Source organism: Polyodon spathula, chromosome 15, assembly GCF_017654505.1.
Source record: "Polyodon spathula isolate WHYD16114869_AA chromosome 15, ASM1765450v1, whole genome shotgun sequence".
Lineage (NCBI taxonomy): Eukaryota > Metazoa > Chordata > Actinopteri > Acipenseriformes > Polyodontidae > Polyodon > Polyodon spathula.
In genome coordinates, this window is record NC_054548.1 from 21,175,456 (window position 1) to 21,194,118 (window position 18,663).

General features: G+C 38.9%; 2 protein-coding genes across 2 annotated transcripts in view; both read right to left on the minus strand.

Moving 5' to 3' along the window:
- Positions 1-1,084: 1,084 nt before the first annotated feature.
- LOC121328103 (leucine-rich repeat-containing protein 58-like) lies at positions 1,085-7,196 on the minus strand. Its single transcript, XM_041272593.1, has 4 exons — positions 6,515-7,196; positions 2,798-2,926; positions 2,314-2,591; positions 1,085-1,774 (listed from the first exon to the last, which is right to left on the minus strand). The coding sequence occupies exons 1-4, from the start codon at positions 6,964-6,966 to the stop codon at positions 1,581-1,583; spliced, it is 1,053 nt and encodes a 350-aa protein (XP_041128527.1). The 5' UTR covers positions 6,967-7,196; the 3' UTR covers positions 1,085-1,580.
- A 2,146-nt stretch (positions 7,197-9,342) lies between these two features.
- The window catches only part of LOC121327779 (follistatin-related protein 1-like), a 40,818-nt gene continuing 31,497 nt past the window's right edge, over positions 9,343-18,663 (minus strand). Inside the window, exon 11 of the mRNA XM_041271992.1 lies at positions 9,343-11,510. Within this exon, the coding sequence (XP_041127926.1) occupies positions 11,466-11,510 (45 nt within the window). The 3' untranslated portion in view covers positions 9,343-11,465. The remainder of the gene's footprint in view (positions 11,511-18,663) is intronic.

Consider the following 18,663-nt stretch of genomic DNA (forward strand, 5'->3'; position numbering starts at 1 on the left):
TTTTTTTTCTATTTACAAAAATAAAAATAAAAAGTGGGTGCATAGAAGGTTAGTTTCTACTAAGTTTTCCCCTTTAACATGCAAGGTGAAAATTGGCCACTGGAATGTTGAAAAACAAATTTCAATGGCGAAACTGGTAAGTAACGTCAGCCTTTACAAACATATAATGTATTGATATCCAGTGGTTGAGCATTCATTTGTGCCAGATGTAATCCTCGGTGGGATGTAAGTGAACAATGTAATGCGATACAATGACTTATCCTAGAAAATGTAATTATTAGGAATAGGAATAATAAAAACTAACTATCTCCGATAAAAAAAAAGGCATATTGTGCAGGATTGTAATGAAGGAGGATACACCTCCACTACCATTATTGCTCATACACGCCTCCCTCATTCCTTCCATTCACTCTGCCAGCTAAATAAATCGCTGTAATCTGTACCAAAGCGTTTTAACTACGACCCCACTGTGTGTACAATATTAGAAATCCTACAATTGTACTGCATACCTATTTAGATGCTAGCAGTAGTGGATCAAGGTATGGATACACTTGTAAAACCTTGTATTTGTAATGTTACTGAAGAGTAGCAGGGTTCCAAAAAAAAAAAAAAAAAAAAAAAGAGCGTTACACGTCCCTACCTGTTGCTACAAGTGTTTAAATAACATACCTGTCATTTTTCTTGTCATTGTTAACATCCTGACAACTTTTTACGCTTAGAAATTTAAAGTCGGTTTCGAAGCTCTTTTCAAAATGTCCGCTCTAGTGCACTGATAGTGTAAGGATTATTGCCCATATTGTGAAACAGGTAACACAGCAATAATGATCCATGATGTGGTATGGCACAGAAATGCCAGAGCACTTGTTATGCACTAGAGTGGACATTTTGAAAAGAGCTTGAAACAGACACTGGTACACAGTTATTTTTTGGAACCACCATTTAATCCATCTGGGTATGTACAGTACTTTTATTTGGCAGAACTGTCTGCAGCTGTTCTGTTTTGTACTTTTTTGGAAAGGAGAGCTTTCTTGTTTCTAAAGAGATATAGATAAACTGTTAGGAAAAATGCACCACCTTATGCACGTAAAGACTGGCCATGCTTTTACTCGGTATTAGAAAATTCTTTCTTCTGAGGGAACTTTCGACTGGGAATAAAAACAAAGAAAAATCATAAAATAATACTGTTATTTAATGAGCTTCATTTCATTATAAAATGCAATACTCTGTTAAATACTTGCCTAAAGTTTAACAAAGTGTCCCAAACATAGCTGGAAACTCATACTTTTGCATTTTGTGAACAATCACAGCATGCAATCTTTAACTGCAGTAGTACTATTTGAATAAAGCAGAAATTCCTTCAAAGCAGAACACTGTCACCCACTGATTGTTTTTTTTTACAGTTTGTTACCCATCAAACTCACTCTTAAACTGTTCTAAGTGAAAAAAAAAAAAACTAAAGGCATTTTATGGGAGAAAGAAAATGAACGACTGTAACACAATAGCAAAGGCAGCGCTAAAAAACTGGAACATCAAGCGAGTTCGGTGGTGGTAGCAGACCCCCCTGGTGTAACTTGTCCCCCTTAGCCGAGCAGCACTTTCTGCATTCTGTGAGCAGGAACGCTGCTCTCGTCCTCCGAGTCAGCGTCGCTCTGCGGGTTGGAGCTGCAGGGAGAGGAGCACTCAGGGGAGCACAGGTAGTGCATCAGGGGGAGCCGATACTTGCCACAGAAATCTACAAACTTGATGTGACGCACACAGGAGTCAAAGTAGACACCTGCAGCAGGAGCAAAAACAAACAAAAACACAAATTTGTATTATGTTCTATAGGGTCCTGAAAGACAGCTTCACGTATTTATAAAAGAGAAAGAAGCTACAGTCTAACATTATTAGTAAAAAGATGGTAACAGTGCATTTATTCATTTTTAATAAACCCAAAAAAGTTCAAAAATTGCAAGCAACATTGACTGGTTCATGAACAAATGTTAATAGCAAATTATTTGTATATAAAATCATGGATAATGGAGCTTATTCAAAGGATGCGTTTTATATGTCATCAACACATACACACCACATTATTTAAAATTTGGTTTAACATATACATATATTTTTTTTATGTGACATTTTTGGCTAATTTTGTTGTGCACCTCAAGTTTGAGTCATAAAACGACTGGGTCTGAACATTTTGTATTCCATCCATGCCAGTCATTCTATGAATTATATAGCCTTATATGCTATAGACTACAAGTCAGCAGAACATATGATTAACATTTAACATTGTTCCTGATTAAGAGCTTGACAAAAGAATGAAAATACCTCCACATTTTGGGTTGGGGCACTTGCTGGCCAAATCCAGGTACCTGACGAGGTTCCCTGGCAAGTCCTCTGGCTTGTAGGGGAGATTTCGGGATTTGACCGTGCGTCCTGCCAGCTCTAAGAGTGAAGGAGGGTCGTAGGTCATATCTTTGACAAACCGCACAACCAGTGGGTTGCCACGGAGACTGAGCTCCTGCAGTTGGAACAGGCTGAGAATCTCGCGTGGAAGATAAGTGAGCAGGTTGTTATGGAGGCTCAGGGACCGTAAAGAGTTCATCCTGCAACACAAACAACTGCAGATTGAGGATTTGGGACACATGCAACCTTACATGCTAAAGACGTGTAAATTATTATTATTATTACTATTATGCTTGTATACCTGGTTTATAATTAATTTTAGCAGTTATTGCATGTTGAATGTAAGTATGAAAACATTAAAGTGTACTGCAACACAAGAGTAAGATGGAGAGAGAAGAGGACTCACTGTGCTAGCTGTGGAGGGATGCTCTGTATTCTGTTGTCACACAGTACCAGGTAGCTGAGGTACGGGAGATTTGCAAGCTCTGGAGGAATGGAAGTGATGGAATTTCCCCCTAGGTACAGCAGCTCCAGGCTGGAAAAGAACAAATTCACATTATATTTAAGAACAGAAAGTACATTGGCAAAACAGTATATAAGATAGCAAACAACTGTGTTCCGTTTGCTTTTAGTTTCAGGTTTAGCAGATTTTACTTATTCGATATACGGAAACAATTCATGTTTGCCCGTTTAATCTGTGAAAGCTAATAAACCGTGTGTCTTGCTATTCCTGCTTTCTTTGTGAAAACAAGACCAGTAATGAATCCGACGTGGTCTCAGTGGCACCTCTAATATTTTCCAAACCAATTCCCCAGTGACTTGGTGGACCATTTGATGGGTTGGTGTAAAGTGACTGCAATACATACAACCCCAAGTGGACCATTTATTTTTAATTAAAAAAAAAACAAACAAACAAACAAAAAAAAACTTCCAGTCAACTAATATTTACTGTGTTTAAGTAAAAAATCTACATAATGTATTTCTATATATTAGTCGTGGCTATTTTGTTCTAAGGAATTACGTGTTCACTATCAATTGATTCTACTGTATTTTCAGACTTCTGTAAAGATGTATAAATGAACCACAATGTTAAGTCCATGCCTCTCTTGATAAATGCCCAGGTCAGCTTGTATGCCGTATTGTACATGCCACACATCTGTTTCTTTGCACTAAAATTAAAACAAAAAATAAAAGTAATAAAAAATAATATTAATAATATGTTCCCTCTGTTCAGTACCAGCTGAAGTCAGCAATAGTACAGTGCAAAGAGAACCATCTATGAAAATGCAGCCAAACAAACTGTACAGTACTACAATGCACATTGGACAAGCCGGTCTGGGCAAACACCCCAACAAACATTGATTGAAATGTAATGGCAAAAAGTACTTGGGTCTTGTACTGTGTACTTTATTGGTTAAAGATAATTCCATCATCCCACGTGATGCAAACCCTTTTGCAAGCAGGTACTTTTGTGGATTCGTACTGACATGTGTAACGCTGCATGCTTTAGTTTAGTAAAATCAGTTTGAGTCTGAATTATTAAGCTGAAGTGACGTAATATTACATTGCACATTAGACTAAACTGAAGTGCCAATTGCACTGTTATTTGCATATATAATTTGGTGGCACATTCAGGACGAAAGCCATGATGCACCAATACTTTTGAACCACTTGCCCAAATCCATCGGAGACCGAGACACAGTGCCCAAATCCATCAGAGACCGAGGCACAGTGCCCAAATCCATCAGAGACCGAGGCACAGTGCCCAAATCCATCAGAGACCATTTTCAGGTCCATACCGAAGACTTGTTTCCTCAACTAGCATATCACTGACGTAGACTGATAATACATATCCACACTTTTATATTATAATTTTACTTATAGCCTATAGATTTTATTAACAGCTGGTTGACCTTGGTCCTTAAAGCCGTGCCAAAAATCTAATGCTGCTGTTGTAATTGTTATCTATAAAAATAAAAAATAAAAAATGTATCTATACAAATAAAAGCTTTGTGGACATTCAAACATGAAAACATTAATGTTCCTCCAAGTACTTTTTGATAAATACCTGCTTACTGACAGATTTCCTCCTTCTAGAAAGGCATATAAACCTCTTGCTCTGTCTGCTCAATAATACAGAGCAGGTGGAGCAAATAAAAAATGAATACGTGTTGGAAGTGGAAATGTGCCAGTGCAGTATATACTGTACAGGAGCCATTAATTAAACAACAAGTTGTGAAAAGTTGGTTATCTTCATTTTGCTACAGTAATCATATGGATTAGTTGAACCTCAGACGTTGTTGTCGGGTAGTGATTCAGTACTACAATATACTTTGCAGTGTATATACTTACAAGATAAGTTTGAACCCTCTACCCTCATGCGGTGTTCAGAAACTGTGATCCTACAAAGGCTGGGTCCATATTTAGTACTGTAGTACAGACCATTGCCAGTTTTCTTTGTGTAATCAATCAATTAATCTCATCACTCTCTAGTCATAAAAGCTGTATGGTGACATGGATTGTCATGTCACGGCGATACAGACCTACACTATCAATTTTATGACTTTTATCAAGTATTAAAGTACAACGGCTACTATAATTGCACCAGGCATGCATGCCAATACCAGAAAGCCGTTTTTTAAAAGAACAATTAGATAAGGACACTTAATTTCTGTACTGATTAGAACCGATTCAAATGCTGCTACATGCTTTAATGCAGGGGTCACCAGCTCTGGTTCTGGAGAGCGACAGGGTCTTCTGGTTTTCACTTCAGTCGAGCTCTCAGTTACTTTTATTGGTTACAACTATTGGTTCAATTAGTCAAAATTAACAGGTGTTCCAGATCTTCAGCTATTGAGGACATAGACACATAGAAAACCCGAGGATTTAGGGCTCTGCAGTTGGAGACTCCCGCTTTAATGTATCAATATTGTTTCAGGGATGGAAATATGACTCCTATTGCACAGCAGTTTCACACATTCCAGTTTTACTATGACCTTGACTAGCCACATTGTATCTAACAGGCTCAGGTGTGTCTTATGAAACTCATGGCAAAACCAGGAATGGATCAAACTGCTATGCAAAAGGAGTCTTATTTCCACTCCTGTTGTTGGAGTGTCTTAAGTATGTCTTCATGTATGCACACTAGTCTATTTCATATATTGTAGTGTAGTACTGAACACTGCCAGTTTTCTATGAATTATCAATTAACATCGTAACACAGGGCTTATCAAATTCAGTCCTGGTAACCCCTTGTGTCTGCTGTGTTTTTTTTTTTTTTTTTTTTTTAACTTGTTTTCAGCTCTTAAACAGTGGCTTATTTCAAGTTAGCTATAACATTTTATAAGTAGCTTGAACTGCAACTGTTTAACAGCTGAAAACAAGTTTAAAAAAAAAAAAAGTTTAATTAAGCAAATTATCAGTTCAAAAGTTGTAATGAAAACCAGCAGACACAGGGAGTCCCCAGGACCGAGTCTGAGAAGCCCTGTCATAACTACAGTCATGGCGACACTGAAGTAGTTAATTACATTATTTATGGACATCCCGGGCTGTAATTGGACACCACTGTGCCTGATAGCTCATCATGTCATGGTGGCACAGACCTACTCTTACCTCGTGTATCATATATAAAAGTACAGACTGCGACTGTCATCGCATCAGGCATGAACTGCCAATACCAGCCACTACAGTTTGATCAGAACACTTCATTTAATCCAATGCTTCTTAGGAAAAGTGGAAGTGCTTAAAACAATCGTGCATTCCATCAATATGGTATTTAATGTCTTCCAAACAAGTATGTATAGCTAAGTCAAGCGAGTTGAGTGAGTCTTTAGTTTTAAAAATGTGTTCCTCTATGCAAAGTTATAAGGTAAATTAAAGTTTTAAAAAATAAATACTAACACGAATCGAAAAACAGCATAGTAATATGGTTAGATCTATTACCACAGCTATATTTAATTACTTACAACCTGTCCACTTATTTATTTATTTATTTTTTTTAATCGTACCTACCGTATGTATTCATTTGTCAATAAACAACATCTGTGTATCTGACACATCAACATTTGCAATCTAATTTCAAATGATAGCACTCCGGGTTGCTGTTTGTCTCGTTTAACTTTACCTTGTTAATTGCTCTATTTCTGCGGGGATTGATTTGAGTCGGTTTCCTCCCAGGGAGAGGGACTGGAGTCTTTGCAGATTGAGGAACTCGCTTGGGAACTCCTCAAATCTGTTCCCACTGAAGTTAAGCACCTCCAGGGACATGGTCCCGAAGTCCTTTGGAAGGGAGAACTCATCCAGCCTGTTGTTTTTTGCAACAAGGGTCTTGAGCTTGGAAAGCCGGAGGATGTCCTCGCAAATAAAGGCCAGTCTGTTGCAGCTGATGTCAAGAAAGACTAGGTTCGAAAAGTGACAGATCGAACCAGGAAGCATAATAAATCTGTTGTAAACCAGAAACAGCTGTTGAGTGTCCCGTTTCCTTTCTTCTCCCACATCATCTAAATCCAAGTTATCCAAATTCAATCGGGATAAATTCAAGACTTTCTCCCCTTCCAAACCTTCATAGACGTCCATTTTTTTCTTGAAGGCACGGGTGTTGAGAAAATATATATTAAAAAAAACAAAACAAACAATTAAATTAAATACATTAATTAATTAATTAAAGCTGGATAAATGACTGCTTTCCAAACCGAACAGTGGCAGCCTAGTAACAGATTCCACGAACAACTAAAACTATTTCAAGTTTCCTGGGAAAACCATCCCGAAACATGTGTAATTCAAAGTCAGCAGACCCCGATTCAGCAGTTTGTATATTCAGTGCGGGTTCCGGGGTGGTACATTTCCGCCCGGAATCTGGATAACCATCTGGAAGCGAGAGGCTCTGCCTAATATTCATGTTCAGGGTTATCCCTAGCTTGTCGTGCAGGAGGGTGTAGAAAATGTGTGCAAAGTTCAGCAGCATGAGGCACTGTTGGATTCAATGATTTATATTCTGCCACAGTAGAACTGTGAGCCTTTTGTCTATTCAGCAAAGTGCATTTTATTGCATGCTGTTGAATTCTTACATAACTTGTAACATATATCGTGCCGTTCCAGAACCGTAACAAAAAGAATGACCTTATGCAATCCCTGAAGTTGTTACATACACATACTACGGTGCACCAACCGCACCGCTTTAGGAGGGACATTTCGAAGAGAGCCGCCCACGTCATCGTGTGACGATCTTAAGGGCGGTATTGTTGTCATTGCTTGCTACAAATTAAGCATTGCCTATTATAATAAATACAAACAAATAAAATTTGTGACTTACTTGTGTGTCAGTCAGTGTACAACAGGGTACTTACAGTTTCTTTGTTCTGCTTGTTTTTCCTGTTCACAAGTATGTTGGGACAAAACGCTTTTATCCTCTCATAATTGATTCGCATTTGCTAACTTTTAAATCACGAACAACATCCAGTTGTTTAGACCCACTTTTGACCCGATCAATAGCTTTTCAACTTTCTTCTAAGACACTTTTTTTGGACTCTTTATGCAGTAATGGTACTCAGCAGTACCGTAACCATAGTGTTGAGTTCGACTGAAAATTCAACCGCCAAATCAAATGTTTAACTTTCTAATAAGGCTAATTATATTAGTGTTATTTTATTTTTCGTCACATTTAATTTCAACTAGAAGCGAACCGTGTATTTTTCGAAATTGGAAAACGTTGGTATCACCTACACACATAGTTTAAATTAGTTGCATTTTTCAGCTAGCCTTTGTACGTGTGGTTTTAATTGGTCGCATTTGGTCAGCTGTGTAAATGGTTTCATTGGGTGGAAGGGAATCGATGTTTGCCGCAGTCAGTGCCTCTGTACAGTACATGCGTAAGACTGTATCCTGAATTTGCAGTCGGTAATAGTCCAAAACATAAACAGTTGTAATTGCTAGGGGGGGGGGCTCAATGTGTGTGTGTGTGTCTATATAAATAGATATTGAAATGTTTGTCTACCTGACCAGTGTGCATAGTTTTCCTTGGAAACAATACACTGAGTCACCATGAGTAGAATATACCATTATGTTAGCATTTATCAGAGTGGATTCAAGATTTGGACATTAGAAACAGTGAGCCAAACACCAATAACAACCGGACAAATGGAAGGATTGTTGTTGGCTGCCTTAGTTTTCCAAATCCTTAATAACAGAGTCAGGTTGTGACCAGCATACTTTCAACCATTGCTGCTTTGTATTTAACCTGCCTGAGGCTATGCCAAAAATTGTACATTTGTTACACTAAGTCACTGAGATCAGACTAATTTCAACAGACCAAGTTTGTTGTAGTGGTGGATCTGTCATAAAACTTAGAAGTTTGATTTTTAAAACGTCTGGGGTTTGCCCAGTAGTAGATATTGAAGACTGTCAAATGTTACATATTCATGGAATAGCCCTTGGGTCCACACGCCTATTCAACACAGTCCTCTCTTGAATTACAGTGCCCCATTGACAAAGCATGGACTCTTTAGTAATCTTGTAGGTTTCCATACTGGTGTAAGGGCATGATCAGTGGTAAGGAACAATAAAGAGTCTTTTATCAAGTGTTTTTTATCAAGCCATTTTATTGGCATGTATAACAAAAACTCATGAAAAAAATACAAGTAGCAAAATAAAAGTAAACCTAACTAAATTAGTAATACCCTTTCAAAGAATACAACACAATTTAATCCTGTTCAAGTGACAAAAACAAAATGTAAAAAAAAAAAACCCAAAAAACAATGTAAGTAACAAAGATATACTGCCAGCTTCATGCTGTGCTCAATGCTAGTTTGATCGATTGCAGGGTGAAAAAACTACCGCTAAGCCGGCTAGTGTGGTTCTAGGTGTTAAAACACACTGAAGGAGTTCTTTGTTTAATTCCCTTGCTTTTACATTATACTTTAAGGCACTGATTCTGCAATAGTGGGTAGGGTGGTCAAAAACAAAACTGTTAAAATAATGAATGCCATGTAGCTGACATTGAGGCTAATGTCCATTGATATTAGTTCTTGTAAAACAGGTATATCGTTGTTGCTGGGTCCAGAGTAATGAAATGCCTGGAATAATACAGTAACACCAGCTAACGAATCACACATCAGGTTTTGGTTCCAACCTGAGCAGTTAGTTTTCAAGGTGAGATTTGTTTAAAATGTGCCAACTAGTCGTAACGAAAAATGAACATATAGTTTCCCATATTCTTCTAACCTACCAGATCAATCAACTGTCAGTAGTCATGGTTGTCCACCAACATAAACCTCTTACTTGCATTTAACCCATCGTTTTTGTTTTGTATGGTAAATTGCCAGTGCATGTAAACCTATGTCTCATAGCTGGTAAAAACTCTATCCTGTGTTGTTACAAGCTTCTGTTTCAATTCTAGCAATGCACACTTGCTTTTACTTCTGCTAAATCAGAGCCGCATAAGTTTTGAACATTCATTTAACTGCAGTTACAGACAACAGGTCAAATAGCACCATCAAAAATGTATTTTCACACACTACTGTAGACACCTCATATGCTGAAAACTGCCTACCTATGACATGCATTAAAAGAACAAGAAAAGGCTAAAACAGAAAATATAACGCTCTGTTATGCCTGCTAGGTGATTTATAAATGAACACCATATAATGCTAACTTGAAATCAAACCAAAGAATGGGACTTGTTAACTAAAAGTGTGTACATAATTGAAACAAAGCAAGACAACACCCACCACGGGTAAAACATGCTTTTTCGGTATATTTTTAGATTGCCCTCCAAGATACAATCAAATTTAAATAAAAAAAGACTAAAGCTATATAAAAAAGCTACGCAAAATGCAACATACAAATAAAAATATAGCACCTTTGTGAAGTGTCAAATGAGAGCCATGTACACTGGGAAAGACTTGTTGGTGACAGTTCCAATAATTCTTTGCATGAACTGCTATTAAAACCATGATCACAACTGTATACAGTATGGTACTTGTAACATTAGCAACAACATTTTAAAGAATACACCATGAAGTAATTCTTGTTCAAGAGACAAAAACAAAATGTAAAAAAAAAAAAAACAATGTGATACATTTATTATTGTGCTTTACATAAAACACATGGATTACTACCCCATTTATATATTTTTAACATATACATTCATATATTTCTGCATATACATTTGTTAGATGCTGGATATGTAATCCTGTCTTCCTTATGAAATGCCCACTTAAAATAAAGCATCCCAAAGACTATTTTAATACATTTTCATGTGTACTATTTGTAATATTATATGGACCTATAATGACATACACTAAACCTGTGCCTGTTTCAAATGAGCATTACAGAAAAAATAAGTTAAAAAATGTGCATGGGGGAAAAAATCAACTAAATTTTGATACTCTTAACTACACCAAAAGCTTAGTCACAAAACGAGTGTACTGTACTATCTTTTTTTTTTTTAACACAGCTTTGGTATCTGTTGTAAGTGGTTATATATAGCATAATCTATGAAGTAGTTAACTTTTACAGATTATGATTAGAGATATTAACACTGTTACAATATATTTTTGCTATGGCACTTTATGAGACTGTTAAAATATATTTTATTACAAGATTTCATGCATGTAACCATCTATAATGGAACCGTAGAGTAAGATGATAACAACACCTCTTCCTTCTATACATCTGCCTTTTGTTAACAGTTAAGCCATTGGTGCCATGGCACATATATACCAGTTCATGCAAAGCAGGAGAGGTACCTCAGATGGTATTTTCACTTTGCAGCTACTCCTCTTTTTTCCCCCTTCAGAAGATTTAACCTACAGCAACTTCTTTTGACAATCTGTATCCTGCAGTTCTTAATATACTCACAAAGCTTCGCAGTGATACATTGATTACTGTGCTTTACATAAAACACACATGGATTACTACCCCATTTATATATTAAAAAAAAAAAAAATACAAAAACAAACAACAAAAATGTTTTTCTTTCAACTACAGCGGAAAAGGTAAGCATTCGCTCGCTCTTCTTTACAAGAGGATGGGATGATGGATGATGCTCCTGTGTTCCTCTTTCAACTTCTTCATACTTAGATCTCTTTGGTGTTGACTCTCTTGGACTTCTCGACCGTTTCCTGAAAAGATAATAAAAACGTTAGCTGTGTGTTTGTTTTTTTAAACAGCTGGAAATGGCTAAAATCAGTTTGTATAAATGTCAACAAGAATTTAAAATGAAACAGCCTCTGCCAACTACTACTAATAATAATACTGATAACAACAACAAATAAATAAATAAATAACCCACTCATGCACTGAACATCCTGGATCATTGCATATATTCACTGCAGAAAAATGCAATCTAACGCTTATGTTGGTAAATTTTACAATAGAAAAATCCTTTACATAATTTGAATATAAAATGTCTTAAACTGTTCAGATTAGGGACATGTCATTTTCATAAATTCAGAGACTCAAATTCATATTGACTCCCTTCTGTGAGTCCTGTTTATTTCTAATCTCCCATTCCTATCCAAAGTTTTAGAGAAAGTGGTGGTTCATCAACGTAACAAATTTATTGTAGCATGCAACATTGTAGGACATATTCCCTGAATATGATAATACATGAACGTGTATTAGAAATGTAACTGGATTCATTAATGAAACTGTCTTGAGAAACAAGGCAAACTGCTGTGTCTTGAGAAGGGAGCCTCTGCTTTGCAGACATACTGAACTATGTGACCTACGGATTAGAAGACCGGCGATTGAACTGGATTAGGGTGAGCGCACAGTTGAATTATGTACAGATAATTCACATGTGCAACAACAATCGTTTTGACGCAAGGAATAAATAAACTGGCGATGTCCCAGTGGAAAAGAACATTACAACATCAAAGGACTGGGAGTTTAAAGAGGCAAGATACACAAATGACCTCATGAAAGTAGCTACTCAGCAGAGTGAGAAAAAATATAAATATCTAAGTGAAATTGAACATTTTGTGCTCCACATGCTAAACAAGGTGCTGTTGCTCTGCTAAGCAATGCTGCAACTACGGGACTCTGACCTAAAATGGAACCAAGACGGGACTCTGCCTGAACAGACCCAAGACGAGGAAACAAGCTGGAAGAGAGTCAACTATCACAAGCAACGAGACCGAGGCCCGGCTAGAAGACTGCTGTAAAACTTACAAAGACTGTTATCAGACAAACCAGTCTGGGTCTTCTTACACCTAGAAACTGTGCCCTGCTACTGGTGTAGCTAAAGATTCAGCGAAGAGGACAGAGCGGACGAATGCTGCTGTGGATCCTATCCCAAGGACTGAAGACTTTGTTGCAGCTGTTTGTTGATTCTATCGAGAATTGAAACTTTGTTGCCAAGTTTGATCCAACGTGGGATTGAAGACTTTGTTGCAGAGACAAGAATTTTGTACTGGACACTTCAATAGATTGAGCTTCCAAGCCAGCAGACCAAAAGTCTAAGCTTCAAGGAACCGCTGAGTATGATTCCAGTTGCATTTTCCTTTCATGGAACTAAATTAATTCATTGTAACACAATCACATAGATTTGAACTGTTATTTATTTAGTTTGCAAACTACATGTGAACTAACTTTTAGTGAAACTTGATTAAATAACTATAAGTAATCTACCTCTTACTGTTATATGAATAACTTTTTAAAGTTGCCATATGCTTAATCTATATACCATTAATAAGCTTAATGTGATATATTTTTAAGATTGTCTGCATTATCTCAGATGTACTCTGTGCTTGGATGTGGGTGTGTGTGTGTGAGGAGTGACTACAAAATGACTGTATGTATGTAGTCATACAAAAATGACTACAAAATATTTAGAAGTTAGTAGTTTTTCGAGATTTGCGATTATACTGTAAATACAGTATAACCGTAAATCTCGAAAAACTACTCACTTCTAAATCTTTTGTAGTCATTTTTGTATTACTTTAGTATAAATACATGTTAATTTGGATTCATATGTTGTTTTTTTCTGACTTTATGTGAACGAAAATTTTGAAATATCACTGTCCTGGTCACAAAAGCAAAGTTTGTGGGGAATAATAGCCATTTTCTACACTTTTGAGGCATAAGCAGTTAGAAAATAACACTTACTACCCAGGAACAAAAAAAAAATAAAAAATGTGTTACACAGTGTTATCAAGGACTTACGTGGATACAACTAGTGATGAACCTAATGATCCTTGCGAACCCGATCAGACAAACCAGCGCAAGAGAGAAAAGAACCTCAATGGGCACAAGCCTGGAGTTAAATGGCCAAGAGCTTGTGAGAAAACTACGTGGGACACAGTAAACACAGATCTCTGTTTTACTTTGGAAAGGTTAAATGGAACAGTTGAAAAGAAGCTGGATAAATTTGGGGACATCATCTACGCATATGGAAGCGAGAGGTTTGGAATTGAAAAAAGGAAGGAAAAAGTACAAACTATTCCTGGAAAGTCTAGACGGTAGCAGGAGACTGAATGCTTAGTTAGAGAAAGGAGGCAGTTGAGGAAGCAATGGAGATAAGCAGAACACAGTCAGGAGGGACTCCATCTGTTACAAAGGGTCATAAAAGATAAGCTTGCAACATTGTGCAGAGCTGAGCGCCTACGGAAACGCTACAAAAAGAGAGCATGCGAGAACTAACTTTTATAAATATCCATTCAAATTTGTAAAGAAGATATTCACCAGTGAGAAAAATGGCACATTAAAATCATCTAAGCTTGAGCTGGAGAGATATTTGGAGGAAACACATACAGATTCAAAAAGGCAGGAGCCTATGTCAATTCATTCAGACATCCCATCTATCAATCCACCCAAATACCAAATGGAGGACTGTGCACCTAAGTGGAAAGAAGTAGAGCAAGCTGTGAAAAAAGCAAGGGCGTCATCATCACCAGGGCCTAATGGAGTTCCATACAGCATGTACAAGAGTGCTTCTGGAGTTCTACGAATCCTGTGGAAATTGATGAAAGTGGCATGGGAAAAACAGGTTGTACCAAGAGCATGGCGCCGAGCAGGTGGAGTCTTTATACCAAAATAAAAGGATTCTACAAGCATCGATCAGTTTTGTCCTAGTTCCCTATTAAACGTAGAAGGCAAGATTTTCTTCAGCATTATTGCACAGAGATCGTCAACCTACCTATTAAAGTGCTGCTTCATTGACACTTCAGTACAAAAAGCAGGTATTCCAGGTTTCCCAGGATGCTTAGAACACATCAGCGTAATATGGCAACAAATTCAATCAGCAAAAAAGGAGAGGAAGGAGCTCCAAGTGACATTCCTGGATTTGGCTAATGCATATGGTTCAGTGCCACATGAACTTCTTTGGGCAGCATTTGATTTTTTCAGCGTACCGATGACAATAACAAATTTTGTGAAAGCCTACTTTGGAGATTTGCAATTTAGTTTTTCAACTTCACAATTCAGCACTACATGGCAATGCCTAGAATTTGGAATAATGGCAGGATGTACCATTTCTCCACTGGCTTTTACCATGGCAAAGGAATTAATTATTAGGGCATCAAAATAGGTAGTGAGAGGAGAGCGCTTGGCTTCTGGAATGCGAATACCACCAATTCGTGCATACATGGATGACACGGCAATGACTACAACCGTAGCTTGCACTAATCGATTATTGGGCAAATTAACCAATAACATTGAATGGGCACAAATGCAATTCAAGCCCACTAAATCAAGGAGCATCTCTGTAATTAAAAGTCAAGTAGTAGATAACAGGTTCTTCATTAATGGTGAGGCAATACCAACAGTGTCCGAGAAGCCAATGAAAAGTCTAGGGAGATGGTACAACGGGGATCTAAAGGACACAGTTTGTGTGGGAGAAGTTAGATAACAAGCAGTGGAAGGGTTAAAGAGCATAGACAGCAGCACTTTAACAGGCAAACTGAAACTCTGGTGCTTTCAGTTTGGTCTACTGCCAAGACTGCTGTTGCCACTGACTGTGTACGAGGTTTCCTTGACAGCAGTTGAGAAGCTGGAAGCTTTAATCAGTTCATACATCAGGAAATGGTTGGGAGTTCCACGCTGCCTCAGCAGAGTGGGACTTTATGGTAAAGGAATACTGCAGCTACCAATCTCTGCTCTAACCGCTGAGTTTAAGTGCACCAAAGTCCAACTGGAAATGACATTAGTAGATTCACACGACAAATGTGTAAGGGAAGCAGCACCTGTGTTGTAAACTGGAAGAAAATGGACGCTAAAGAAAGCTGTGGAAGATGTTAAGGCTTCCCTTCGAATCGGAGATATTATGGGGCAAGTTCAGCATGGAAAAAAAGGAGGTTTTGGTCTGAGTTCAGCTCCTCCTACATGTCACAGGGCAACCCCAGCTCAAAGGAGGAAGCTAGTAGTCAATGAGATGCAAAACCAGGAGGAAAGAATCAGGTGTGTAAAGACCATGCCAAGCAGGGGAATGGATGAGATGGGAGAGTGTAGAACAAAGCAAGATCGGCTGGCAAGATCTGTGGACAATGGAACAGAGCAGGATCAGTTTCCTCATCAGATCAGCATATGATGTTCTCCCATCACCACGGAACCTAAACTTCTGGGTGGGTGAGGATCTCTCATGTCCTTTGTGTTCATCACAAAAGACAATATTCCTCCGTCCAGGAGAGCAACCACCAAGAAAAGGTGTTAAAACCAAGCTTCGCCCAGGACAACTGGAAGCTGCTAGCGACTGGAAGATGAAGGCAGATGTTGGTCAACGGCTTATTTTTCCACCTGAGATTGCCACCACTGACCTTCAACCAGACATTGCCTTGTGGTCTGGATCAGCACGTCTTGTTCATCTAGTAGAGTTAACAGGGCCATGGGAAGATGCTGTGGATCAGGCATATGAGAGGAAGAAACTTCGGTTTGCTCAACTAGCTGCTAAAGCGGAACAGCGAGGATGGAGAGTCCGTGTTTACCCAGTGGAGGTGGGTTGTCGAGGATTTGTGGCACACTCTACAACCCGGTTTCTCAGAGACGTCGGATTCAGTGGCCAAGAGTTGCGTCACACAGTGAAGAACTTATCTGAAGCAGCAGAAGGGAGCAGCAACTGGCTGTGGTTGAGACAGAAAGATTCAGGATGGGGATCTCAAACACAATAGAAAGAAAGCAACGCTGATGTACAGGTAAGTAAGCTGGGCTGAGCTGAGTGGGGGATGGATGGGAGTGATGCTAGGACGCCAGAATCACTGTTGAGCCCTCTTGAGGTGTCATGGGCTAGTCAACGAAACACCGAGGATGGAAGCTGCCCACTTGAAGACCCCAGAGATGTTCCCTACTTAGCTCAATCCAGACGGTTGTAATGCTGATGCGCTGGGGAGACTGCACTTGGTTGATCCCCGGAGCAAGCATCACAGCCGTTGTGTGTGCTGATGCGCTGGGGAGGCAAAATGAGCTGATCCCTGGAGCCAGCATTACACTTCAGCAATCAACACCAGACAGAAGGATATCTACATCATCAGATGGAAAACAACGCAAATGGATGGAGATGCAGATGGATCACATTAGTTTACTGCAAAGCTACATCTTAGTTGGTGCTTATCTTGGCGAGAGACGAGTTCAAATCAGCATGAAGTTCAACATCTACTCTCATGTAATGGAAATCATTATTGTATTGTTCCTACATTAACTGATGACCCCGACGTGATAAGATTGATTTAGCACAGTAAATGCCAGGTTTATGAACATACAGACACAAAGAATTAAACTTGGAATTTAATTTGTAGTAGTTGTTTTTCCTTTCCAATTGCTTATGACAAACTGGGTTGTAATCGAAAACCAGGGTGCTATAAAATAGTTGTTTTTCCCTTCTAACAGTGTATAACAGTGTTGTTAGAACAGAAAATCATACAGCAGTAATCTTTCTGCAAACCACATTTATCAAATATTATTGCCGCAGTGTTGTTTGATTTCATGTGTATTCTTTTTTTTTAATTTAGTTGTTGCCTATTATTTTTGTTATTTTCTCCCAATTTGAAATGCCCAATTATTTAGGCTCAGCTCACCACTACAACCCCTGCGCTGACTCAGGAGGGGCGAAGCTGAACACATGTTGTCCTCCAAAGTGTGTGCAGTCAGCCGACTGCTTCTTTACAAATGTGGATTCACCATGCAGCCACCAGGAGCTACAGTGTCGGAGGACAACGCAGCTCCCGGGCAGCTAACAGGCAAACCCGCCTTCGCCCGGTCAGATCCTAGGACACCCTGGCAGACCTAAACACCCCCCGTCGATGCTCAGCCAATTGAGCGCCGCCTCCTAGGAGCTCTTGTCCATGGATGGCTGTGGAATAGCCCAGACTCAAACCGGTGATGTCCAGGCTATAAGGCGCATCCTGCACTCACACAGAGCGCCTTTACAGGATGCGCCACTTGGGAGCGCACTCTGGAGTGTATTTTTAACAGTGTATAAAGCAGGCTGTTTAATTTTGACTTAAACCAAGTTAGAAAGTATAGCCATGTCTGTAGTTTCAGATTAGACACTGATGCCATTGTGGAGATGCCTAAATTGGAAGTTGCTTCTGGGCAGGGGCTGTATGAATATTTGGTAGAGGTGATTAAACAGGAAACACCGGGGGCTCACGATCCAGGGGATCCGGTAGTTTCTCCCAAAGAGTTGAATCTCAGGAGGGCTCAGGAAAATATGTTTCAGCAACTTAAAATTAAGACTGTGACACTTGTGAGCGCAATTGCTACTATAGTATGCCTGTTGATTATGAGGCTGGACTTGGCACAGGACAAGAGGACATGAGTCAGGTAGTTTTGAGAAGCCAAAAATCAGGATTTGGTTGGAGAGGTTCAGGCTGTAACTGGAGAAAATCAGGCTTTGAGGCGAGAGCATACTAAGTTGAGGATTTGCCTGAATAGTTGTCAACTGCGTTGAACTTACAAAGCAATGTGTTGGAATAATGAAGTGAATGGTGTTTTGATCAGTGAGAAGGCTGCATTAAAATACAGAATTGAAGAGTTGGAACATGATAGAGCAATGGTAACTTGGGATACACTGCCTCCCCAAAACCCACGGCCTAGTACTCTGGGTTTTCAACATCCCAGAGATATTCGCAATACATTCGCAGAGGAGCCTGCATTGTCAGTGCTGTCTCCACGAGACCAGCACCCGAATACACCTGGCTTTCTTAACACAAGAGACACACACAGAACACAGTTAGGGTCTAAAACGACATTCAGTGAACTGTTAAGCAGGACTGTAAAATTTCCAGTTTGACTCGACAAAAAAGGCTAATTATATAGAAGACTTCATCGCTACAACTAGAG